Source organism: Phalaenopsis equestris, unplaced genomic scaffold (genome assembly GCF_001263595.1).
Source record: "Phalaenopsis equestris unplaced genomic scaffold, ASM126359v1 Scaffold001093, whole genome shotgun sequence".
Lineage (NCBI taxonomy): Eukaryota > Viridiplantae > Streptophyta > Magnoliopsida > Asparagales > Orchidaceae > Phalaenopsis > Phalaenopsis equestris.
In genome coordinates, this window is record NW_018165532.1 from 582,255 (window position 1) to 608,999 (window position 26,745).

A 26,745-nucleotide genomic window follows, 5' to 3' on the forward strand; every position below is an offset into this window, starting at 1 on the left:
GTTCACACCTTTTAATAATTTGATCACCCAAAGTCACACTTCTGTCACTAGAGCTATTACTACTAAAATTACATTCCATGTATTCAGTTTTAGTTCTACTTAAACGAAGGCCTTTAGACTCCAATGTAGACCTCCATAATTCAAGTTTTTCCTGGGCTTTTTCTCTCGTTTTATCCACGAGAAGGATATCATTAGCAAAAAGCATAAACCAAGGTACATCCTCTTGTAGATGTCCAGTAAAACCATCCATAACTAAAGCAGAAGGATATGGGCTTAAAGCCGATCCCTGAAGTAATCCAACAAAAATAGGAAGATATTTGATCAATCCTCCTTCAATTTGAACACAAGTAACAACTCTAGTATACATATCTTTAATGACTTGAATATAAGTCATATCAACACATTTCTTCTCAAGAACTCTTCAAAGGATACTATCGTAAGCTTTTTCTAAATCAATAAAAATCAAGTGTAGATTCTTCTTATTATCTTTGAACTTCTCCACCAAACCTCTCAATAAATGTATAACTTCCATAATAGACCTAGCCGACATAAATCCAAATTGATTATGAGAAATTTTTATAATATGTCTTAACCTATGTTCAATTACCCTCTCCCATAACTTTACAGTATGACACATCAACTTAATTCCTCTATAATTTGCACACTCTTGTGCATCCCCTTTATTCTTTTCTTAAAGAGACCAAAATACTCTTTCTCCACTCCTCGGGCATCTTTTTAGTTTTTAAAATAATATTAAAGAGTTTAGTAAGCCAAGGAACTCTCAAATCTCCCAATATTTCCACACTTCAATTGGGATATCATCAGGTCCTACAGACTTTCCACCCTTGGTTTTCTTTAAAGTCTCCTCAACTTCTTTTTTACTAATGCAACGATAAAAATGAAACGTTTTATTATTATTCACATATTAAGATCACTAAGATCGATTGTATTTTCATAAATTTCAATAAAAAGTTTATCAAAGTAACTCACCCATCTATGTAGACCTCCTCATATATTATATGCATGAAGCATAATAAATGAATAACTGCAAGTAATGATTTCATAAATATGTTCATCAAATTATAAGATAGTAAAATCATGTATTGCAAGTGACAATAAGTTTGCATTCATGCAATTTATGCAGATATTCATTTACAATATGTAAAATTTTAAATGTAATAGTGTCAAATACATAATCACATAAAACCTATAGAGGTTTATTCTTCTTAAGTTACACAACATTATTTCACTTGAATTGACAAAGTAGCTTTCACAATGAGATTCCTCAAGCTCATCTCAAGCTCACCGCCTAGTGTAAATATGAAAATCATAATTTCATGAAATCTTGCTCATTTCGTGATTTAACCCTAAATATATTTTACGAATTCTTACCTTAAACCGACTTCCCTGCATAGCTGGCACTTCTTTGAGACCACCTATTTTTCTTCACTTTTTCTCATATCACCTTAATACTCCTTTTCTTCGCTAATTTACCACCAAATGGTCCTTACAGAAGCCCACAAACCAATTTCGTAGTCTTCGACACAAGTCTGCCTCCGCTACAATTACCAAACATGAAGTGTGCTGATTCATTGTAAATGTCAATAAAAACGCAAGGAAAAGAATGACACAATTAGCGTGAAAGAAGATTTCCTAATAACTATTTCGTCCCAGAGCCTGGAATTACCGCTTGCGGCCCTCTGTTGACCGCATACCCTAGTCTGTTTGCATCCTGCTACAGAAGCCAAGCAGAGATCTCGCGATAAGGAAGAATCAAGAGAGGGGAAGAGGAGAGATTGCGACATGTAACATGATCTCAAGAAAATCCTAGCCGCTCAATCAAGTCAAGCCAACACATGTGCAACTAAGTGCGGGAGAGTCGGTTGTGAATAGTGAAGGAATTATGGAGAATAACTAAGGGTTAATTAAATTTAATTAAACTTATAACTTCTTAATTTTATATCTTCTCATCCGTTTAAAATTCATGCATTGAACTATATATCAAATTGATCATTTTGATGTATAGAATTTTATGAATTTGATATGATTGAAATCTGAGGGATGCAAAATTTGAGTTACATTTTAAAGTCGCCAAAATTTTACTTGGCTTTTCAAATTTTGGATGCTACAGAATATCCAAAGTTGTTTGTGGTTGAGGTTTTTGCTGCAAAGAAGGGCAACCTGTCAAGAAAGCCCGACAGAGGTTGTTGGGTTTAGTAGCAGCAGAGAAAAGGCCAATGGAGGTGAATGACAAACGACAAAAATATTTAAATGGAAGACATGAACGTAGTGTGTCGAGAGAAGATTGGAACGACAGAACACTGCATCTCATGCATACATGAGGAGATGACACAACAACCCTATCTCTCTAGCTTATAAGAGGAGACGACCTTCATGCATCAAAGATGGCATAAGAGAAATCATAGGGATTTTTTGTTGTTATCGGTGTTGTTCCAGGAAGATTACGACAACTGAGGTAGAGGAATAGAGAGAGATAATTCAAGAGAAGTTTCTACTTCTGTAGAAAGCAGAAGAGGGCTGCATTTTTCTTCCCATTAGCATTTTTAGCTTCTTGTGGAGGAGGCAACGACTGTTGCTACGATTCAGAACTGGAATTTGCCTCCTCATCATCTTTCTCTCCATCTTCTGAGTCCGTTTCAAAAGGAGGAAATGTATTCAAACCCTGCTTACCATCCGAGGTTCTATAATCTCCCCGCTATGATAGTGGGTTTGTAACGCCCCACTTGCAAGCTATCAGGTAAAGTTTGACACAATTGAAAAATACCAAAATTTTTTCACCTACTAAAGTTTGATCGAATTAATTTTATTAAATTCTACGCTTGAAATTGAGCAATTCAATATAAAACATTATACGTAAATTATGAACGGATTGAGAAATATAAATTTTAAAAGTTTTTAATTTAATTAACTTATTTAAACCTTAAGTATCCCCCTTAATCCTCTGTTACTAAAGTCCACCGACTTACGCTTTGTTTATTCACTAGTTTCGGTATAACAGGGTATCTAAAGCTCCAATTTTTCTTCTCCTCCCTATTTTCTCTCCCATTTCCCTTTCCCTGTTGGATTTAACGTGACAGAAGGCCCGCCTAGAGGGTTCCCGCAAACTCCTATGCAAGCGGCACTGTATAGCAAGGGCGAGCGGGCACTCGAGTTTCGTAGAGCTTGATTTAGAACTCCGAAGTGGACACTTAAGGTACGAACCCCTTTTTCACGATATTCTAAGCATTCATTTCCTTGTTCAACCTTCGGTCTTGACTTTCTCTCGGATTTTGTGTTTTTCTCGTTTCTGGTAGCTGTCAGAGGAGTTGATTTTGTTTCAGAAGTGTCGTAATGGTTTTGCAAGCTTCCAAAAAGGGTTTTAGCATGAGTTTAGCGAATGGAAAGTTAAGTTAGAGGTGATAAAAAGAAGATTAACCGGTTTCAGAAGAACAATTTATGCCGAGAAGTTTATTTGAGGTATGATTAGAGCGAATAAGCTATGTTTTGGGTCAAATCATGTTATGAACATGAATTTTATAAATTCCTATGATGTCGGCGTTTTCCAGGTTGTGTGTACGAGACGTCGAGCTCGAGGCGAACGCATAGAAACTCGTTATAGGGCTGCTCAGTCTAATCAGGTAAAATAATCTTTTGTTAAAAAAAGAAAAATACTCTTTTATAAATTTTGTATGATTTCTAGTTTGACACATGCATTTAAAAATCCTGATATAATGTAGATAAATACCTGCAACAAATTTATGAATGCAAGTTGTCTTTATTATGCTACATGTGATTCTAAGCTATTTTATGACCCAGATGATTATGCATATGAAACTGATTGCTTGCAGGTATTCTTTCAATTATAATTCATGTTTATGATATATGAAATACCTGATTGAAGAAATTATTTTTATGACATGTCTTATGAAAGTTGCTATATGTATTGTATTATGCTTTAAGAAATATCAAAATAAATGTTAAGGGATAGATTATTACATAAGTGCTTGCAAGTATATTATGTAAGGAAGTATTCCCGACTCCTGATATTTATACGGGGGACAAAACTATGGGAACATTTAAGATTAAACGATAATATAACATTAGAGAACCATGCGTATTAGGGGGGCTGTCGATAATTGCTATGTTGGGGAAGTCCAAAATTTATAGATGGTTTATATGGCATTTGGACATGGTGACGATTCATGATGAAAGAACATGAAAATAATTGAACTTTATACATTAAATAAGTTATATTACTATTAATGAAATGAAAGAACATGTTTTTTATTATTTTATGATTTCATGCTTACGACCTACATATTACATTGTAGTCTTGATTTCTATACCTGCTTTCTTATGGTAGTATGTTTTGCTTTTTTGTAAACATGTACAGTTTTCTACGAATATGCACGTTGCTTCTTTTTTATGTGTAAAATTTTATTTTAACCCTGATTATTTTATAGAGTTAGTTTTGCGCACTCTACGTTGTTGTCTTCTAGGCAAGGCTAACGAGCACTAGGGCGAGTAGCTATGTGTGTCTTTGTACAGCTTTTGCACAGTTTTGGAAGCTTTGTACATAACTTTTGGGTACATATTTTTATGGTTTTGGATTTAATAGCTCTGTTAGTTTTCATATTTTAGATGATTTAATTTCCATGTTGTTGAATATGTAATTGAAATGCAATTTATCACATATGTTGCGACGAACCAGTTAGACTAATTCATCACCCACTAGGTCCTGATTATAAGAGTTAGGACGAGCGCTGGTGAGAGTTAGTTTGATCATGTTGCTAGCCTCTGTCACACCACGATTGACCCTACCAGAGGGTTAGTTGGGGTGTGATAGAAAATAGAATCAGAGAAGGGTCAAGCAAGGTTATTGGATGAAAGAATAATAGAAGCATGTTGGATTTAAAAGAACAATGAGATTAAATATGAATTAATTTATACAAAGCTATAGATTGATGAATTTGGGGTGGGTAACTCTTATGACTTAAGGTGTCACGAGTACACGATAAAATCATTATATTATAATTGCATTTGAATAATAAATTATGTCAATACAGATAAAAATGTCTAGAGAAGAATCAGAAAGTACTGAAGGTCAATCTTTCAGACCAAATGCAGAGCATGAAGTTCGAGCTGACACTGTTTTGGGTAGAAATGAAAATCAGAACCAGACAAATGCAGACACCAAAACTACTGAGTTATAGGGCATTGTGCAACTAATATCACAAGTGGTTGATAAAATAACTGTGATCGAAAAATCCTCCACCAGTACAGGGCCCAAATATGAAACTGGAGCAGAAGTAGATCGACACTTAAAAATATTTCAGTCTTTCAAGCCACTTGCATTCAATTGTGCTAGTGATCCTACAGAGATTGACCTTTGAAGGTTTGAAAATTCTCGATTATATGATTGTCTGGAAAACAAAAAAGCGGTGCAAGCTATATTCATGTTAGAAGGCGAAGCAGAAAGGTGGTGGCAGCCACATCATAAAGAAAAATTTCAAATAGCACCTCTTTCACAGATTCAATGAGAAGAATTTATTAAAAGTATTCAAAGATTGGTATATTCTGCCTTAAGCGAGATTTGCATTACAAGATAAATTTTTCAATCCACACTAGCTCCAGTTGAAATCAACGATTTCTCCATACTTGTTGAAAGGGCAAAAAGAATTGAAAATGAGCTGAACTTTTTCAGTCAACAGTGACAACCTCAGGCAGGCAAGCGAAAGAATTTTGGCAAAATGAACACTTTCAAAACAAGAAAACTAAATCAGAAGGCAAGCAGCAACTTCGGATAGAAATGCCAGTTTGTGAAAAGTGTGGGAAGATACATTTTGGGTAGTGCTTGATCGAGTCTGCAAAATGTTACAAATGTGGACAACTATGATATATTCAAATAAATTGTTCTCAGGAAAAAAAAAATACACTAGACCACAGGCAATCTAAGGGCAGGGGCAGCCTAGAAAATTTTTGGAAGGCAATCAGCCTAGTAGAACTCAATTTTTTGGAAAGCTCTCAGTGCAAACAAAAGGTGAAACTTCATAACACAAAACAGAGCAACCAGTAAGAGCCAGAGATTTGACAATTACCCCTCAAAAAGCCAAAAAAATTGAAGAACTGGTAACAGTTACGTTTCTAATTCAAGATTAGTCTGGCACTATTTTATTTGATTCAAGAGCATTACATTTTTTTATGAGTTTGTCGCAAGTTTAAATGTTGATATTATGCATTTTACTCCGACTTTGTGTACTACTATGCCCTCGGGAAGTGGGTTTATGTCAATATATAATGCTTAGTGCATGTTCATGTGCATGATAAGTTGTCAACGGAGTTTATTATCATACTAATTCAGGCATTTGATGTTCTTTTGGGGATAGATAGGTTAGTAAATCATTTTGCCATCATTGAATGCTGGAAAATGCGGGTGAAACTAAAATAGCCTGGTGAAAAACAATTATATATCCTATGTGATCGAAATGCACAATATTCCCTGATTAGTGCAGTGAAAGTTGAGAAATGTTTGCGAAGTGACGAGTTAGTATTTTTGACAAAACTAGAAGTGTTAAATAAAAATGTACAAGAATTGAAAAACATCTCAGTGGTTCTAGAATTTTCTAATGTATTCCCTGAAGAATTACTAGGACTACCGCCAGAACGAGAAGTTGAATTTGGTATTGATGTGCAACCAGAAACATCTGCAATATTCAAATCTCTGTACAGGATGTCTTCACAGGAATCACAGGAATTGAAATGTCAATAACAGGAATTGATCGATAAGGGTTTTATCAGGCCAAGTAATTCACCGTGGAGTGCTCCAGAACTGTTTGTCAAGAAGAATGATGGCTCCAGTTGAATTTAGTATTAACGCGCTACCAGGAACATCTGTAATATTCAAATCTCTGTACAAGAAGGCTCCAAAGGAATTGCAGGAATTGAAATGACAGTTAGAAGAATTGATAGATAAGGGTTTCATTAGGCCAAGTAATTCACCGTGAAGTGCTCCACTATTGTTAGTCAAGAAGAATGATGGATCCATATGGTTATGTATTGATTACAGAGAGTTGAACAATGTAACAATCAAGAACAAATATCCTTTACCCAGGATCAATGATTTATTTGATCAATTAGAAGGTACAAATGGATTTTCCCAAATTGAACTGATATCGGGATATCATTAAGTCAGAGTCAATGAGGCATATATAACTAATACAACTTTTGGGACCAGGTATGGTCATTGAGTTCTTAGTTATGTCTTTTGGTTTAATTAATGCTTCTGTAATTGTTATAGACCTGATGAATCAAATCTTCAAGTCGTATGTGGACCAGTCTCTAATTATCTTCATTGATGATATTCTACTTTATTTAATAATTGATAAAGAACATGTTAAGCATTTGAGGTTAGTTTTGGAGCTGTTGAGACATAATTAATTATATTCAATATTTTTGCAATGTAAATTTTGGCTGCGAATTATTGCATTTTTGAACACATTATCAGTGGTCAGGGAATTTCAATTGATCCTCAGAATATCAAAACAATTGTGGAATGGTCTACTCCATAGAATGTTATAGAGGTACACAATTTCCTTGATTTGGCAGGATATTACAGGAGGTTCCTCAAAGGTTTTTAATAAATAACTATGCCATTATCCAAGATGATCAGAAAAGATGTTTAGTTTGAGTGGACTGCAGAATGTGAGCGCATTTTTCAGAATTGAAGAAACATTTGACCACGACACCAATTTTAGCTCTTCTATCGAGCACAGAAGGCTTCCAGATTTATTGTGATGCATCATTAAGAGGCTTGAGTTGTGTTTTAATGCAGAATAACAAGGTGATAGCTTATATATCCAGGCAATTGAAGCCACATGAAGGGAACTATCCAACATGCTTGGAATTAGTTGTGGTATTTGCTCTCAAGATTTGGCGATATTATTTGTATGACGTAAAATGTAAATTTTTTACTGATCATCAAAGTCTGCAGTACATTTTCACACAAAAAGAGTTTAATTTGAGGCTGAAAAGATGGTTAGAATTGATCAAAGATTATGATCTAAATATATAGTATTATTTGGGTCAAGCAAATGTTGTTGCTGATGCATTGAGCTGTAAATCCACGAGAAGTGCAAGATGGATTCTCACTCAGACACCAGAGTTAATTAAAGAAATTGATGCTCTACAGTTGGAAGTTAGAAGATCAGGAGATTGTTGATCTCATTTTTGTGAGATTTTCCTTCCTCTTCATAGAGCCTAGGATCTAGCAATAGGACTTTCTTATCAACTATCTTAGAGGACTAGAACTGGGACCCACCCCTTTTAGAAATTCGAACTTCCTGATTCTCTTGTGGTGTCTCGCCTGGGTGGTCTCAAACCATCACCATTTGATCAAGTGGTTGTGTTCACGGACCATCATCATTTGGTCGAGGGCTTAAGAGTCATCATGTGGAGGCCCAAAAAGAGATCCCGTATGGTTTAAAAACCTTAGGTCACCTATAATGACTTTAGTACATTCACACACAAATATTATAGTTTGCGTCACTTACACCTGTAAAGGCTTTAAAATTAATCGAAACATAAGTTTATTTTTTTAAATGACCAATCAAGAACCCAAAATTTGAAGACAAATCGAATTTGACGCATTTTAGACCTGATTGTCGAATTTGACGAATTTGTCATAAATTTATTATGACACTCATATTGTTATAATTCCACACACAAACAAATTACACACAAATCGATGAACTTATCCAAACGATCTCGAATGATGAAACGGACTGCGCTGGCGTGTACGAAACGTCGAAATTATCTGAAAAAGACATCAATTTGCTAGGGTTCCAAACACGAATAAATCACACGCTAATTAATATACTTAAATAATATAATATAATATAATAAAACAAAATAATAAAAAAATAAAAATAAAATCCCACTTAACCCCTGCTCACGCACGCAAACTCGCGACCCAGGCATGCCCTAGCTTCTGCGCTGCTCTCCCGCTCGTGATTCTTCACGTCCGAGCCAGATTATTCCTCTCCCGCGATCGACCGCCCTCGGACGTGACCTAGCTCGGGGAGCCTGCTCGCGCAACTCTTCCTCTTCTTCGCAGGCCGCTCGACCAAGCGGCTCTCCAATGGCAAAACTCCACCTGATCGACCCTTCCTTTCCCCTGGGCCGCCTGTTCTTTCTCCCTAAATGCTCCTCCTCTCCCATCATCCCATTCGATCACATTGGGGTTGGTAGGTAGTGGTTTATTACTTCCTTGCCTATAAAAACCTCATCTGGAGAGGTCTTTAGGGTTGGCCGAAATTTTGGTGTGAGGAGGTGCTGCAAAAATTTTCTCTAGGCTTATGCCTGCATTTTTTTTTGGGCATTTGGAGTAAGGAGTTCCTTCTTTCTTTACTCTGTTCTAAGATTTATTACAAGTTTTGAAGGAAATTGATATTAAAGGTTCATATACATAAGCATCTTCTGAACGATCCTATTTGTTTTACTTTCTCCGTTATCAAGCCAAAGTTGCATGTTGTCTCATCTATATTATGATTTACGGATTTTTCTTTGGCAGACATTTTAACAATGCTCATTCCCCCATCATTCTTTAGTATTGGAAAAGCTTGATGCGATTAGTATTTTATGTTGTTGATTATTACGGCATTTAGAAAAGCTTATTGTCATACCTTGCTTTGATGGCATTAGAAAGTCTCATGACAGTGTGATCTGTTATGTATAACTTTTGGGCTTTCCACTATTCATATAACTTTACGGATCAAATAAAATGTAGAGAATCTGATCGGAGAATTTAAGGCAGTACATCTTACATAAATTTCGTATAGTAATTTTAGGATTTCTTCTTCTTTCAAATGGAACTTATAAAATGATGTTTATGTTGAAGATGTTCAGATAAAACTTACGTCCTTTATGGCTTTTCTCAAAACAAAAATATCCTTACATGAGAAAGATTTGTGAAGTACCTAATGCTCATGAGGGCTTTGTGGAATATGCAAGGGTTCCCTTCCTATAGGAAAATTCTTTATGAAATATTCTTGATTCATGCTAGGACTTATTTATTTTTTTTTAAGATTCATGATGTTCCATATCTATGCGGAGGTTCTTTTGAGGCAAACCTGTTTATATGCAAATTCTTTTACCGTTTTCATTAAAAAAAAATGGATTGAAAGTTTCATGTTCTGATTAGTGAAAATATAAGGTTTCAATGCTTTCGTTTTAAAAGGATTCGAGAAAGTTCTATGTGACGGTTTGAAAATTTTGGAAATACCACTTGAAAAGTTTATTGCGCTCCTCTTATAAAATTTGGAAAGACTTCAAAAGCTTTGGTCCTTTCAAAAATATTGAATGCTTAGTGGCTTTGTGCTCAAGAATCTAAAATATTTATAGTTTTGAAGCTTTGAACGATCGTATTTCCAGGAAAGTTTGAAATCACAACGATTTTGATTTATGAAAGGCTTATTTGTCAATTTGCAATATTAGAGGGCCTCGATGCCTTGTTTTTTTCAAAAAAAAAAAAAAAACTGAATTGAGTTTTATTTGTTATTTGCAAAGATTGGAAGCCTTGATGCTTATGTTTTGCAAAATCTGAAAATGTTGGGTGGCTCATTTGCAAGAATTTGAAAGCTTTTATGTTGCATTTACAAATGTTGGGAAGTTGTGATGCTTTAATTTTACAAAAATCTAAAACCTCTTATGTTGCATTTGCAAATATGGAAAGTTATGGTGCTATACTCATTTAAAAAATCCGAAACTTTTCATATTCAATTTGGAGAGTTTGAAGGGGATATATGCATGGTTTTGGGGTAGATTTAAGCATCGTTTTAAAGCTATTTATTCACTATTTTGGGCTCAATTAAGAACCGTTTTGGAGAGGTTTTAAGCACTATTGTGGGCCACCTATATACATGATTTTGGGGCTTCCAAATATGCTTTCGTGGGCTGATTCAGACTGCAGTTTTGCCCTGTTTAGGAGAGATTTTGTTGGCTATTTTTTAAGATGTATTTGGCACTAATCTAGGCTGTGGTTTTGTCTTGTTTTAGTGGTGTTTGGGCTGCACTTTGAAGCTCCCTTTATTGGTGTTTAGGTTGCACTTGAAGCACTCTTTAGTGGTATGTTTGGGCTGCATTTTGAAGCTCTCTTTAATAGTAATTGCGATGCACTTTGAAGCTCTCTTTAGTAGTGTTTGGGCTGCACTTGAAGAACTCTTTAGTGATATATTTGGGTTGCACTTTGAAGCTCTCTTTAGTGATGTTTGGACTACATTTTGAAGCTTTATTCGTTAAAATTTAAGTTGCATTTTGAAGCCTTATTCGTCATTTTTGAAGTTTTATTCGTTAAGGTTTAAGTTGTAATTTAAGGTCTTATTTGTTAAGGTTTAAGTTGCATTTTGAGACTTTTATACATCGATTTGGGCACTTTTAAGTGTTGATTTTTTTAGGCTTTTTTAAACACCTTTTGGAACTGATTCGATAATTTTTTTGAAAAAATTTAAACGCCTTTAGGCCGATTCACTTGTGGTTTTGCCCCTCTTGCTTAGTTGATTCTTTTTTTTGAAGTGGGTCAATCTCTTTCTCCGTTGATTTGTTTTTTTTATAACGGTTAAGTTAAAAAATGAGAATTTCTGATTTAATTATTTCAGGATTGATTTACGACTTTAAAAAAAATAAAAAGAAAGGGGAGGGAATTAAAAAAAATGATATTTAGTCTGTTGAAATGATTGAAATCTAAAAGGAAAATAGGGGAGCAAACATTCACCATTTCTTTTACATAATAAAGATAAAATTGTAATTGTGAGAACTATTGAGAATTAAGAGAAAGTAAGAGCTTAAATGATTCAAGAGTTAGGGGCATGAATTGAGAAATCAATAGGCTATCAATTAGGACCCCTAAGCATTGGATAGACTTAAGCCCAATTGTTTTAATTAGGATTGAAGCACATTTCACGAATATTTTTGCCAAAATTATAGGTTTACCCCCTAAGTCTTAAGAGTCTGATAGTGACCTAAGTTTGACCTAAAGATGTTCGATGATTAATTAGAAAACACTTAATTGAAGATAAACACTTTAAATATTTAAGGCTCAAGTTAAAATAATTCTCCTAGATTTTAGGACCACACCATAGGTGAGAGTTCATCCACCTAATTTTCAAATGAACACTGAAATTAGAAAACTAATTCTACTTTATTAGTTAGTTAAAACAATAGACAAGGTATGGCTTAGGCTGTGATTCATTATTGATTTAATTAAATCAAATAGTGGAATTCTCATCATAACTTGACCTAAAATGAAACTCAATGCTCTGAGATTTGAGTTTGCATCTTACACTCAAATCCTCCTGGCAATTGGGGACATTCTCAATGTCACATATAAATCTCCAACCCTTGGTCCTTTATATGTGAAATAGTGTTTTGTTTTATTTGTTCGTGTCTTTTTCCTATGATTTGTTTTAAGTCTCTATGAGTCGATTTCAGTTTACCTCAGGGCTTTTCATATGCTACTTCATTGTTTATTCTCTTATATATAAACACATGTTTGTCCTGCTAACTGAATTTCTCTACTATACTGTTACATGTGATGTTGATTCCATTTACAAGTGCAGCAATAGCAAGAAACTCAGGTACCCAAAGTTTACAGTACATTTCTGCATTTTCTTATACTGATTTTATTTACCGCACTTTATACTGTTTTCATTTACTGTTCTTTCTTATAACATAGTTTGTTTATGCATGCTTTAAGTTATTTACAAAACCTTTAGGATATAGTCTGATTTAGGAGATCTACAACAGTAAGTCACCAAATAACAATATTGTACACTCACATATGTCACTAAACTTGAAATTATTACTAAAAGGAGCATAAAACAACTCTTCGTGGGCAGCTCGACCGTGACGTAGCAGACGAAGGATGACGATCTGCAGCAGCAAAACAAGTTCACATCAGTTAAACCTTTTTGTAGAATAAATAACAACTAATAGGACTTCGAGGTTGTTTGTTTAGCGCAACGTGAATCCTCACATATTATCTTTAGGCTTTTTCACAACCCTGTTATGAAATTATAAGTCCTAATACTTTTAGGATTCCGAGGTTATCGTACGATACGACATAAATCCTTCTATCTTTCTAGGCTATTTGCACAATCAGATACCATGTGAATGTAAGTCTTAAACTTTAAAATAAATTACAGGATTAAACATTGAATAACATCATTTCAAAAACATAAAGTCAAATGATAGAATAGTTGGGAAATCAACAGACTTTCTCCTGGATCTATGATATCTCCTACTCTTCATTCCTTTGGATTCCTTAAAATAACTGTTCCTATTTCAGACACTCTCATTCGATTTTCCCGTGTCCAATCTTGGAAACCTAAACTTTGAAATTTTGAAGGTAAAACCATTGATCTTAAACGAGAGTTTTCTTAAGTGACTCCGGTTATTTAAGATATAATTAACTATAAGGGCTTGTTTTTATAGCCCTTATAGAGAACTTGGAACCCGGGTAAAATAAACCTTATATAATCCTTATATTAAGTAGGAGAACTTGTCGGTCATACATAAAAAGTTTTGCAGACCAAACGGGTGTCACAAACTCTTTAGTTTAGGTGGTTGGGCCTACTGTTAAGTGGTATGTTTATCCTTCGGGATAGTGTATTACTTGTGGTATCGAGCTCGGCTATCCAAACTATTCAATATAAGAAACTCGTTTAGTCTCATCTATTTTTAAATTAAAATGTTACTTTCAAAAATTATATTGACATCAAAACAATTTTCATATTTACAAAAAATCATTCTTTCAAAAAAAAATGGCCGACAGTGATATGGGTTACATTAACTGACAGTGCAACCTACATTAATGGATAGAATCAAAGCAATTCAGAAAGTTAGTAGTGAATATCTGAAACTCCTGAAATAATGTCAATCAGAAAGGAGGATTGATATAATTTTTGATAAAGATAGTGTTATCCAAAATAAGCTACAGATATGGGTACCTACTGATCCCAAGTTGAGACAAGAAATTCTAAATGAAGCTCATAATTCGGGCTACACAGTTCATCCAAGTAACATAAAAATGTACAAGGACTTAAAGTTGGCATGCTGGTGGTCAGGTATGTAGAAAAATGTCGTTGAATGTGTATCTCAAAGTCAATCATGTCAAATTGTAACCCAACAAATTGTTACAACCATTGCCGATAACTGAATGAAAATGGGAAGAAATTGCTATGAATTTTGTTATAGGATTTCATCAATCTAAACAGAGTTATGACAATATTTAGATCATTATTGACATATTAACCAAGTCAGCTCATTTCTTGCCAATCAAACAGACAAATTCAGTAGAAAAGTTGGTCATATTATATGAAAGAAATTATCATATTGCACGACATTCCAAAAGTTATTGTTTCTGACAAACAAAAGTTTCACGTCCAGGTTGTGGAAAGACATTCAAGAAGGTTTGGATACACATTTACATTTCAACATTGTATTTCATCCACAAACCGACGGACAATCAGAAAGAAGAATTCAGGTGTTGGAAGATCTGTTAAGACTGTGTTCTCGACTTTGGAGGATATGGGAAGATCACCTTCTAATGAACGAGTTTGCGTACAACAATAGCTATCAATCCAGCATCAAAATGACTCCTTATGAAGCATTGTATGTAGAAAATGTAAAACTCCACTCAGTTGGGCTGAAGTGGGTGAACGCCAAATGTAAGGCCTAGAGCTAGTTGACGAAGCCACAGAAAAAAATTGATTAATCAGAGACAGATTGAATGCTGCTCAAGATCGACAACAAAAATAGTACAGCCAAAAACAGAAAACATTTGAATTTGAAGTTGGAGATTTCGTATTTCTGAAAATAAAGCCAATGAAAAGTACAACTAGATTTGGTCAAGGAAACAAGTTGAGTCCCATATACATTGGCCCTTTGGAAATTATAAAAAAGATCGGTCCAGTTGCCTACATATTAGCGTTACCTATAGATATGTCAGATATACACAATGCATTTCATATTTTAATGTTACGAAAATGGGTTTCAAATTCAGAACAGAGAATTGCACATGAAGATAATGAAGTACAGAAAAATCTAACATATATTGAAGAGTCTGAGAAGAGTTTAGCAGTTGATGTTAAGAAGCTCAGAAACAGATAAAGTCCTTTTGTGAAGATAAAGTGAAAGCACAAGCTTGGAAATGATGCAACATGGCAAAAAGTAGAAGACATGTTATGAAATATTCCTTCCAATTCCAGTGAAGTCAGAAAAATCTAGGACAAAATTTTTATAAAGAGAGGAGAACTGTAACGCCCAACTTGCAAGCTACCAGGTAAAATTCTGCACAATCGAAAAGTACCACAAATTTTTCACCTCCCCAAATTTGAACAAAATAATTTTATTAAATTATATGCTTGAAATTGAGCAATTCAATATAAAGCACTACACATAAATTACAAGCGGATTGAGACATATAAAATTTTAAAGTTTTAAATTTAATTACCTTATTTAAACCTTAATTATCTCCCTTAATCCTCTGTTACTGTAGCCCACCGACTTGCACTTCATTTATTCACTGATTTCGGTCTAATAGGGCATCTAAAGCTCTGATTTTTCCTCTCCTCCCTATTTCCTCTACGTTTCCCTTTCCCTGTTGAATTTCACGTGACAGAAGGCCCAACTGGTTCCTGCGAACTACGCAAGTGGCACCGTATAGAAAGGGCGAGTGGCTACCTGAGTGCCATAGAGCTTGATTTAGGACTCTCGGTGGACTCTTAAGGTGCAAATCCACTTTTCACGATATTCCCTTAGTCACGCTTTGGTTTTGATTTTTGTCTCGTTTTTCGTGTTTTTCTCATTTCCGGTAGCTATCAGAGGTGTCGATTTTGTGTTGGAATTGTCGTAATCATTTTGCAAGCTTCCACAAGGGTTTTAGCACGAGACTAGCGAAGAAGTTAAGTTGGAGGTGATAGAAAGAAAATTAGACGGTTTTAGATGGGCAATTTATGTCGAGAAGCTCATTTGAGGTATATTTCGAGCGAATAAGCTATGTTTTGGGTTCAATCATGTTATGAACCCAATTTTATGAATTCCTATAATGTCTACGTTTTATAGGTTGTGTATACGAAACGACGAGCTTGAGACGAGTGTATAGAAGCTCGTAGTAAGGCTGCTCAGTCTAGTCTGATGAAATAATCTTGTGCTAAACTAAGAAAAAAATTCTTCTATAGATTTCATATGATTTCAAGTTTGACACTAATGCATTTAAAAATTCTAGCATATTATAGATATATAGCTGCAATTAATTTATGAATGTAAGTTGGTTTTTATTATGTTACACGTGATTATATGATATTTTATGATCCAGATGATTATGCATATAACATCGATTACTTGCAGGTATTCATTCTGTTATGTTTCACACTTATGATATATGAAATACCTCATTGCAAGAATTATATTTTAGGAAATGTCTGATGAATGGTACATGTACTATACTTTAAGAAATATCACAATGAATGTTAAAAGATAAACTACTACACGGTGCTTGCAAGTATACTATGCAGTGATATATTCCCGACTCCTGATATTTATACGAAGACGAAACTTTAGGAACAGTTGAGATTAAACAGTGACTAAACGTCAGGGAACCGTGAGCATCAGAAGGGCTGTTGATAACTGCTATGTTAAAGAAAACCCAACTTTTATCGATTGTTTATATGGAATTTGAGGTAGGGTGACAACCCATAATGAAAGAACATGGAAATAGTTGAACCTTATACATTAAACAAGTGACATTAATATCTATGAAATGAATGAACATGTTTTTGATTATGTTTATGATTTCATGCTTACAACCTACATATTACATTGTAGTCTTGATTTATGTACATGTTTTCTTATGGTAGCATGTTATGGTTTTTGTGTAGACATGTACAATTTTCTACGAGTATGCAAATTGCTTCTTTTTCACATGTAAAATTTTATTTAAGCCTTAATTATTTTGCTGAGCTAGTTTTGCTCGCTCTACATTGTTGTCTTCTAAGTAGTGGCAACGAGCACTGGGGCGAGCAGCCAGGTGTCTTTGTACAAACTTTGCACGATAGTTTTGAAAGTTTTGTACATAAATTTTTGGTACGCATATTCATTGTTTTAAATTTAGCAGCTTTGTATAGTTTTCATGCTTGGATGATTTGATTTCTACGCTTCCGAATATGTAATTGAAATGCAATGTATCACGTATGTTGGGGCGATCCAGTTAGACTAATTCATCACTCGCTGAATCCTGATTAGAAAAGCCAGGATGATTGCTGGTGAGAATTGGTCTGACCATATTGTCAGCCTCTGTCACACCACGATTGACCCTACTAGGGGGATTAGTTGATTGTGATAGGGTTGGTTTTTGTAGGAAAGAGATCCAACAAGATATCAGAGGAAGTTTTCTAGTAGGAGCAAGTCGGGAATCTCTGCAGTTGGAAGGCAGCAGAGACAAGAAGTCTGTAGGAAATCCGATAGAAACAGGAAGCAGGAGCAGAACTGGTTGGCTGCTGCCAGGTGGAATTGAGGTTGTTGCTTTTGTTTTCTTTGCTGCTGTGGGAAACATATGTCAGCAGTCTAACTGAACCAGAACTGAACAGTCTAGCTGTTGGGAGAATTCGAAGGTCTGCAACCTACAGGAAGAGTGCCGACTGCAGGGAAATGGACTGTCTGCAGGAATGAACAGAATTCCAGCAGCTAACAGGGTTTCGAGGGCAGAGGAAGGGTCTACAACCTGCAGAGAGGGAATTCAGAAGGCTGGTAGGGGTTCCAGCGACAAAGGAAGGGTTTGCAACCTACAGGGAGAGATTATTGTGGGCCAGCAGGGTTTTCGACGGCAGAGGAAGGGCCTGCAACCAATATTTCAGGGACAATAGAAGGACGGCGAAGAAGGCAAGGAGATACCTCCAGAAATCTGCTGCTAGCTGCCAAAGGTGATGATCGTTTGTTGTTTGATGCATGAGGTGACGTCCGCTGTAGGAGATGAGAAATGTTTGCTGCTCCAGAAGGAATGTCTGCAGGAACGTCTGCTCTGGAAGGAACGTTTGCTATGGAAGGAGCATCTGGCTGCTCTGCTCCGGAAGGAACGTCTGGCTGCTCTGCTCCGGAAGAAACGTTTAGCTTCGGGAGGGGTGTTGAATTTGCTGCTGCAGCTGAGGCCTAGGAGGCTTCCGGCAGAGAAGCAAGGGGAATCCAGTTGAAGAAACGTTGTTGTTGCTGTCGCGTCTGCTGTTGTTACTGCTGCAGGAAATGGAGTTCGGCAGAAAACTGAACAGAGGAACAACCGGATGCTGCTGCTATTGACGCTTCTGCTTACTGCTGCTGATCTATAGTTAGTGTTTCTTGCTACTGCTTTCTAGTGGCTGCTGCTACGGGCAAGCAGGAAACCAGATGGATTCTGGTGAAGGAGCAGCTTGTAGTAGAGAATTTTGGCTGCAGAGAGGAGATCCGGAGGCCGAGGAATACTGAGGAGGGTTTGCTGCAGGGAAATTTCAGCAGCAGGGAGGAGTTCCAGCAGAGGACCCGCAGCAGGTAAATACCAGTGGCCGGGAGGACTTCCGACAGCTCAACAAACCAGAGGACTAGCAAGAAGAAGCTTTTACGGTACTGAAAGTTGGAAGTTCTCACAGGAGACAGGACTGTGGGAGGAAGATCCCTTGCCAGAGGAATGTAGAGGAAGGCTGCAGTGAGAACTCCGACCGGAGGCCTGCAATAAGAAATTCCGGTTGAGGGAGGAGTATCGGTTCTGGACCAAAAAAATAGAGGGGATATTTGCTGTCAGAAGCAAGCAAAAAAGGGACCTGCAAGGAGAAAGAAACCTACAGGGAGGGATTCTGGCTCTGGAGGGAGGTCCGACGGTTTTTGCGAAGTTCAGTCGAAAAGAGGAAGCTAGGATTTGTTACGAAGCTCTAGTACCATGTAGAATTACCAAAAAAAATAATTCTAAATAAAAAATAAAAAATAGACTAAATCAAATGTTTTCTAAGATATCCTAAATAAATCCTCCATGATTTGGAGGTGATTGCCTACCTAGATGAGAGAGGTATATATGGAAAGAACTAAATTTTCTCATATTTCCACAATCCTAGAAGACAATGAATTCTAGGAGTCAATACAAAAAAAGAGATAAAAAATTATTGTATATCCTAATAGACAATTTATCTCCTACATGGTTGCTAATTGGTGGTTCAAAATGTTGTAGATTTCATTCCAGAATTGGTTGCTCCAGTCAAACATTCATCAGATGCACCCAACCAAATACGAGTAGGAGAAACAAGTTACAAATTTAATGGCTTGAGACTTTGTTTGTGAGAATACCTATCTATGTACATTTCCAACTTTGATTGTGCCCAAAAAAGATGACTACTTATTCTCTCAGAACATTCTTTGAAATGAAAAATGTGTTTTAAAATTGAATGGAATGAATATGAGCATATATTTTATAGTTGAGTTACCTCAGATACAAAAAGACAATAACTTTGCTATGATGGTGATAGATCGACTATAGAAACCTTTGTAGAAGAAGGAGAAGCCTCTCTTAGCAAGGGAGAATGATGGGGGAGCATCCCGCATAGAATCCATGATTTCGCTTCTGCAAGGCGCCACATTGCTATAGGTTTTGTGATCTTGCGATCCGAATTGCAAATTTGCTGCGACTGATTCTGCAAGCGGAATCGACCCCACATGATTTTGCCCGTCACAAAAACAACAATACCACGAACACGATATGGGTGAACGAGCAATTATAATCCCGTTATCAAATTTCACATGGATTCTTTCTTTTTCTAGTTTATTTCCTATTTATTTTCTTCTAATCAGGGTCATTTCTAGCAAGAGACTATTTATATGTTTATTTTGTCTATTTTCAAAGTCTTTTGACGATTGTTATTGTGTTTGGAGATTGTAATCTCTATTTTATGCTCTCCGGAGTGTTGATCTTTTTTTTGCAATTGGTGTATTTGTATCTAGCTCATGAATAATTGGTGGATCCCCTCATTGATTCTCCGTTTGTTCGCTGTTTTTAGCTGGATAGTCGTTGAAATCAGGCCAACCTAATGTCCACGGCAGATTTCATCCGTCGAACACCACACATCCCTTCCAAGCCTTGCCAACCAACTCATATTTTAATTCCCTCATTATTCCACAACCGCTTCCCCGCTATATACCCTTCCTAAAAACCTTATAGGAGCCCTAGAACAGTATCGTAAAATAAACCTACAGAATATTCACAAGATTTTTATAGATGCACCTATGAGAATATGGAAAGTAATCACCACAACCTGCTGGAAAGAATTTCTGAAATAGAGCCAGCTGGACACAGCCAGCTGCCCTGTTAATGGGAACCAACAACAATATATACCAGAAAAAAAATAAAAAATGGGTACATATATCCTGATTATTGAGATTTGAATAGTTTAAAATAACAAGTAACATGGTTATATTATTTGAATCCATATCAGATAGCAATTTGGTTAGAATTTTTATTTGGTATATCACGTTTTGAAGCTTTGATTAGAATTGCAATCCGCATAAAGTATATAATCTAATACCCACTTATTTCTAATCCCTGACCAAAGACAAACAAAAGAATTACAACGCATTCGCATTAATTCAAATTTTCCAAGAAAAGCCAACCAGATCGGATATTGGAATGAAAACACTAACAAGAACAGCAGTCCAAGCCTCATCATATAATGTATGCCTACCTTCACACCAAGAAGGAATCACGAATTGTGCAACAAGGCAAAGTGCCTCACCAAACCATGCTTTAGAAGCACTTTCAGACAACTTAGATAATATAACTAAAAGTGTTTTTTTTAATAGTTAACAAGTATATCTATCAGTTTAGAACTGTAAACCCCTCTGAGTGCAAGTGAATGAAATGTCACATGCAGACATTAGATAAAATCATATAAAGGACAGTGACACACCTGTTGTCTGTCAAATAATGCAGAAAGATTCAGCCCTTGGGACAATGTAAACATCTCAAATGCGTTCATTGTAAGAGGACCAATTTCATTGTTCTCAACTTGCTCAGTTACAAACAGATCCTACAACATAAAGAACGGAGACACAAGGTTATCTTTCCAGACCTTGTGACATGTTCTTTTGAGTCAATAGCACAGGTTGGATTTAGAATTAGATAAAACTAAAGATAAAAAAACTAATGCAGAACCTCGATATTAAAAGTATTTAAGCCCAAAATCAAATAACAGGCTCAGCTATTTTAAGGATCTCACCAACCTCGAGGTCATTAAAAACAGCATGGATGTCATCCAAATTGACTTCTTCAGCATCACTATATTGAACAGGAACATAATTCCTCGAGAACCATACATCATTACGAATTCCATCAATATGTATACGCTGGAGCAGCAAGATGAGGATTTCAAGTAATAAGATAAAAAAAAGCATTAAAATAGATATGAAATGCAACTTAACATAAAATCACAACAATATTAAGCCAAAGCACCATTTTCATCACAAATGGAAAGCATAAAGGACCTGGCATCCAAGACCTTATGAGATGATGAACTAAATTCATCAGTATCGTTTAAAAAAAAGAGACTCCAAAAAGAACATTATAACAGTTTTATTGGTTCGGTGTGCTATAATACACAACTAAATAACACATTAGAATCGTCGGCACTGCTTATCGTTTATTAAACAATATAAGCTTTAATTACATCAATTATTCTCATTCCATGCATAAGATGTAAACTTCACTATGGGATATGGATAAGAAATATAGCTGATGCAAGTCAACAATAAATGAATATTAGTATTAAATTAAATAAGTGTCTTACATCTTAAATATGATTTCTTGTACGCAATAAGTGCATTATTTCATTTTTATCTAGCTGAGTATTTTAGGTAAGTAATCGAGTCATGTATCTATAATCTTTCTCTCTCTCCCACACCCACCCCACCCCAATCTCTCTACCAACTATTTTGTTAAGGTTCCTCACCAAGAAGTATCAGAGACTTTCCAATTTTCTACCATTCCTCTTCCTATTCTTCTCCACTGCTTATTTATCCCACACCTTCACGCTTGTCCAGACATCTCCCCTTGCACCTACATGATACAACTAATGCACATCCCACTTGAGTCACCCTGCACACATTGACTGGCTTGCATGCCCATTATTCAATGCAGTCAACTGCAACTTAAGTACTTTCCTTCACACTACCTTTCTGCGTATGGCATGCTAGAACCTCCACTGCATGCGTCTCCCACTTCCTCTCCTCCAATCTCATGCTCAAGATCTACTCCAGATATCATCACCTCTTATGAGATTGCCTCTGTCATTGAAATTTTCAGCATATATGTGTCCATCCACCTCAGAACTAAAAGGTTTACCATCTTCCCTGATTAGCATGCACATTCCATTATGAACATATATTTACGCCACACCTTAGCCCGCTGCTTGTTTTATACAATCTTAGCCATGAACTCGGAACTTTTGTTCTCCCACTGACTTGGCATCCTCCAGCACAGGATCAGGAGCATTCAATATTCATTATCATCTCATAATTTCTGATCAAAATTTTGGAAAGCAATAAATTAAAATACTTTATTTTACATCTTCAGAATTTCTTTGTTATCACCAATTTGATCATGTGTTGAAACTTGGCATAATCTCTGTTAAATTGAAGCACTTTTTTAAAGATAATTTAAATTAAATTGCTTAAAAACTTATGGCATACCATCAAGCCTAATCTTAGCACTCATCACGTATTTCACCTTAAAATGTCAACAATTATTCAATTGTTTCTCAGTCTTCCATTTTACGTTTTGCCTCTAAAAATATGATATATTACGATCAATTTTAAATCAAATTTGCTTAACACTAGGCGGATGGTTGGAAATGGATATTGTGGGTTACTTTAGGATGTGATGATGTGATCTGAATTTATGGTGAGATAGGGTCGTCTAGAGGAACGTAGAGATGTCCATACCAGAACCAGGCCAAGGTATCTAGTTTGGGTTGATTTGCTTCTGCACTTTTTGGGACGGGTTTATTGGTAAAAAAATATTATAATTGTTATGGAGATCTGGTTTAAAATGTGAAGACGTGATTTGGAGTTGATGGTAAGGTAGGGCCGCCTTTAGAGGGATATGGAGATGATGATACCAAAACTAAGTTTAGAGGAAACTAGCCTCCTTGACGCAGGGCTCCCTGACGTTGAACCAGCTGGGAATGGATGGACCGGTTCAGCCAAGGGGATGCAAGGGCCGGCCAACTCTTTTTTTGTGGCTAGGGTTGCCACCCAAGGGGAAGGGCCTCCCCCTTCTAGTTATCTACTACATATAGGGTATTTTATGTCATTAGGGATCAGTCCTTGCTTTGAGATTTCTGCCAGAATAGCTGCTGAGTCTATTTTCCCTTTTAGGGTTTGTATCCGACGGCGAGAAAATGCTCCGACTATAAATCATCTTGAGGTGGTGTGTATCTTTCATTTACTGCTTGCTGCCGCCTCCACCTATCCCTTCTTGCTGCTATAGGAAACCCTCCCATCCTACCGCATGCTGCTACCCAACCGCAGCAGGTTACCATAACGCCATTCCCCTCCCTGTTTATTGTTGTTAGACCACCTAGCCTTCTTGTAGACTGTCACTAACACCTATCCTCCCCCGTAAGTCCAGCTGCAAATCCCCTCTCACCTCCCCACCATAATCCAACCAGCCCTCCTCACTCCCTGTTGATATCCAACAGCCAGCCATCCTCTATCCACCTACCCCACTCATCCAACTAGTCCCCTGCTTGCTGTCCTTTCACCATACAACACTCCCTACCATCTAATTCCTGACCTAGACCCTAGTACTCGTGTTTGTGTTGTCGTTTTCCTCTTTTCAAGTGTCTTGTTTGTATCCTCTGAATTTCAACAATAAAAATCTTATTATGTTGTGTTTTGGGTTAACTCCAGTATCAAGTGATATCATAGCTAGCTTAACCTTAATCCTATCCTAGGGTTGCCTAGCAGTCGTCATACCCCAAACCATCTCCATAAAAAAAAAAAAAATTTCTACCAACAAATACTCTTTCCACTCCTAGAAATTCTAAACTCTCTTTTAAAAACGATAGAGCAAACCCTAAACCCTAAACCCATTAACCAACCTTGAGAGCAGGTTAATGTCCCAGTGCTCGTGCATTAAGCTTAAAAAAAAAAGTCTCGCAAACCCACACAAAAGAAATAAAGCACAAGTGGGCCTCGCAGGAAAGAAACTCAAGCGACTCTGATACGCTCCAGAACCAAAACCAGCGAGCAAACAATGACGAAACGACAATAGATAGGTGGAAAAAACTCAAATGAGGATTGCTCTTACGAAAATCAAAGAAAAACAATATACAATGATGATCTACTTTTCGAGAGGTAGATCGTTTCTCCCACAACCCAAGACGTCGCTAGGAACACTAGAAGAAGAAAAGAAAGTGGCAGTCAACAAAATATGCTTAAGAATAACAACTCTAGGTTATTCCCTTTAATATAATACTCCCACGGCACTTCAAACTTCCCCCTAAACTCCAATTTCTCCTCCTAACACACGTGATTAACACCCTTGTGGACCCCTCCTGTTCCCTGGTAACTTTGCTCACTGGATCCTCCGGATGTTGAGTCGTTCGGCTCTTGGATGAGACGGCCGGTCTGCTCGTGTATTGCTCAACCAATCCTGCGCGAATTAGTTGAGTTACGGGCGTAACAATACTCCCACATTGCTTCATACTCGGATGGTCCCTTCCACTTAATAACTCGCTCCTCGGCACTCTCTTTCAACCTCTAAGGGTTCTAACAACACCTCCATGCCTCTGTTATCATCAGGGGCAGTGACGGGGAGGGTGTATGATCTACGATCGCACCCCTCAACTGTAAAACATGGAAGACTGGAAGTAATGTTGACGATGGTGGTAACCTCAAAAGGTAGGCACTACTCCTACGAGTTTTGTCACCTCGTAGGATCTGAAATATCGTTGTGAAAGTTTCTTGCTCCTCCGCTAGTGTTTTTTGCCTATAGGGTCTCGGCTTCAAGTAAACCATGTCCCCCGGTTTGAACCACACCTCTCACCTATGTCCATCTTCATTCTTTTTCATGATCTATTGAGCTCTCAGTATATTACTCTTGAGCTCCGCCAATATTCCAGTCCCTATCCTCCAAGAAGTGTTCAGCACTTGACATCGGTGTAGTAATGTGCCCATAATATATCAGGTGGGGTAGACCCGCCCGTACAAAATCTTGAAATGAGTGTTTGCGTTGCAGAATGGTATGAAATATTATACCAGTGTTCGGCGCATGCAATCCACTTGGCCAATAGCTTCGTCCTATCCGATACGAAGGAACAAAGGTATGTTTCCACACTTTTGTTAATCACCTCCATCTGGCCATTAATCTGAGGATCTGAGGATGATATGTTGTTTGTGTTTCTCTTGAGGATTGTTCCTTGTAACCTGAACAACTCCTTCCAGAACTGATTGAGGAACACCTTGTCCCTGTCGAATACAATTGATTCGAGCACTCCGCGCAAATGAATCACTTTTCGTATGAACATCGTAGTGACTGAAACTGCGGTGTAAGGATATCGTAATGGAATGAAATGTGCAAATTTGCTCAGGGGATCCACTACCACCAGGATCACCATAAGCCCTTCTGATAATGACAAACCTTCTATGAAAGTTCATTGTCACTTCTTCCCAAAGTTTCTCCGATAATGCCAGGGCTGTAACAACTCTCCTGGCACCATTGTCAAATATTTTTGTCGTTGGCACACATCGCAGTACGCCAAAGTGGCTTCTACGTTTCTGAGCATCCCCAGCCAATAAAGTTCCGTCGACAAACGACTGTACGTCTTTTGCACCCCGGAATGCCCCCCGATTGCACTGCAGTGCAACTCCTGCAAGAGTCTGAGGATGTGCTCTGATGCCCTTGGTAACATGAACCGCCCATGGTAGAATAGTTGTTGCCCCCTTAAGGCATATCCCGAATGATTGTTCGGATCCTGTAGCAAGTATGCCCTTACCTTCCTCAATCCTTCATCCTGCTCATTCTCCCGTCTAAGTGCTTTCCAATCGAGGACAATGGGATACAGATAAGGTTGTCAGCTGGGACTCCACCTTCCTTGACATGGCATCTGCGGCTTTATTATCTAAACATGGTCGGTACTAAATCTCGAAATCATATCCCAACAACTTGGATAGCCACCATCCTTTGCTCCAACAGATACTTCAAGTTCTTTGATCTATCTTGACAAGAAAATGTCATCCCAAAAGATAGAGCCACCACTTCTAAATGGCTAAGATAATAACAATCAACTCTCGCTCATACACTGAATTGAGCTTTGCCCTAGCACTGAGTACCTCGCTTAAGTAAGCAATTGGTCGTTGGTCTTGTATGAGTACAACTCCCAATTTGTATCCTGATGCATCTGGCTCTACCCCAAATGGTCTACTGAAATTTGGAAGTGCTAATATTAGCACACTGATCATGAATCTCTTTAGATGTTCGAAGGCCTATGTTATGGCTTCCCCCCACTTGAAATTGTCTTTTTTCAACTGTTCCGTCAGTGGTCATGCTATCGTGTCGTATCTCTTCACAAATTTTTGGTAGCATCCGATGAGGCCTAGGAATCCCCTTAGCTCCTTCAAGCACCTGGGTAAAGGCTAGTCCATCATAGCCTCAATCTTGGATGGGTCTGCTGCTACTCCAGCCCT

General features: G+C 37.0%; 1 protein-coding gene across 3 annotated transcripts in view; it reads right to left on the minus strand.

Annotated features, from left to right (window-relative positions):
• The window catches only part of LOC110033129 (CBL-interacting protein kinase 24), a 102,794-nt gene that overhangs the window by 14,609 nt on the left and 61,440 nt on the right, over positions 1-26,745 (minus strand). For all 3 annotated transcript variants that reach the window (XM_020737008.1, XM_020737007.1, XM_020737006.1), the window contains 2 exons: positions 21,283-21,405; positions 20,970-21,089 (listed from right to left, as the gene is read on the minus strand). In XM_020737008.1, coding sequence (XP_020592667.1) covers positions 20,970-21,089; positions 21,283-21,405 — 243 coding nt within the window. The remainder of the gene's footprint in view (positions 1-20,969; positions 21,090-21,282; positions 21,406-26,745) is intronic.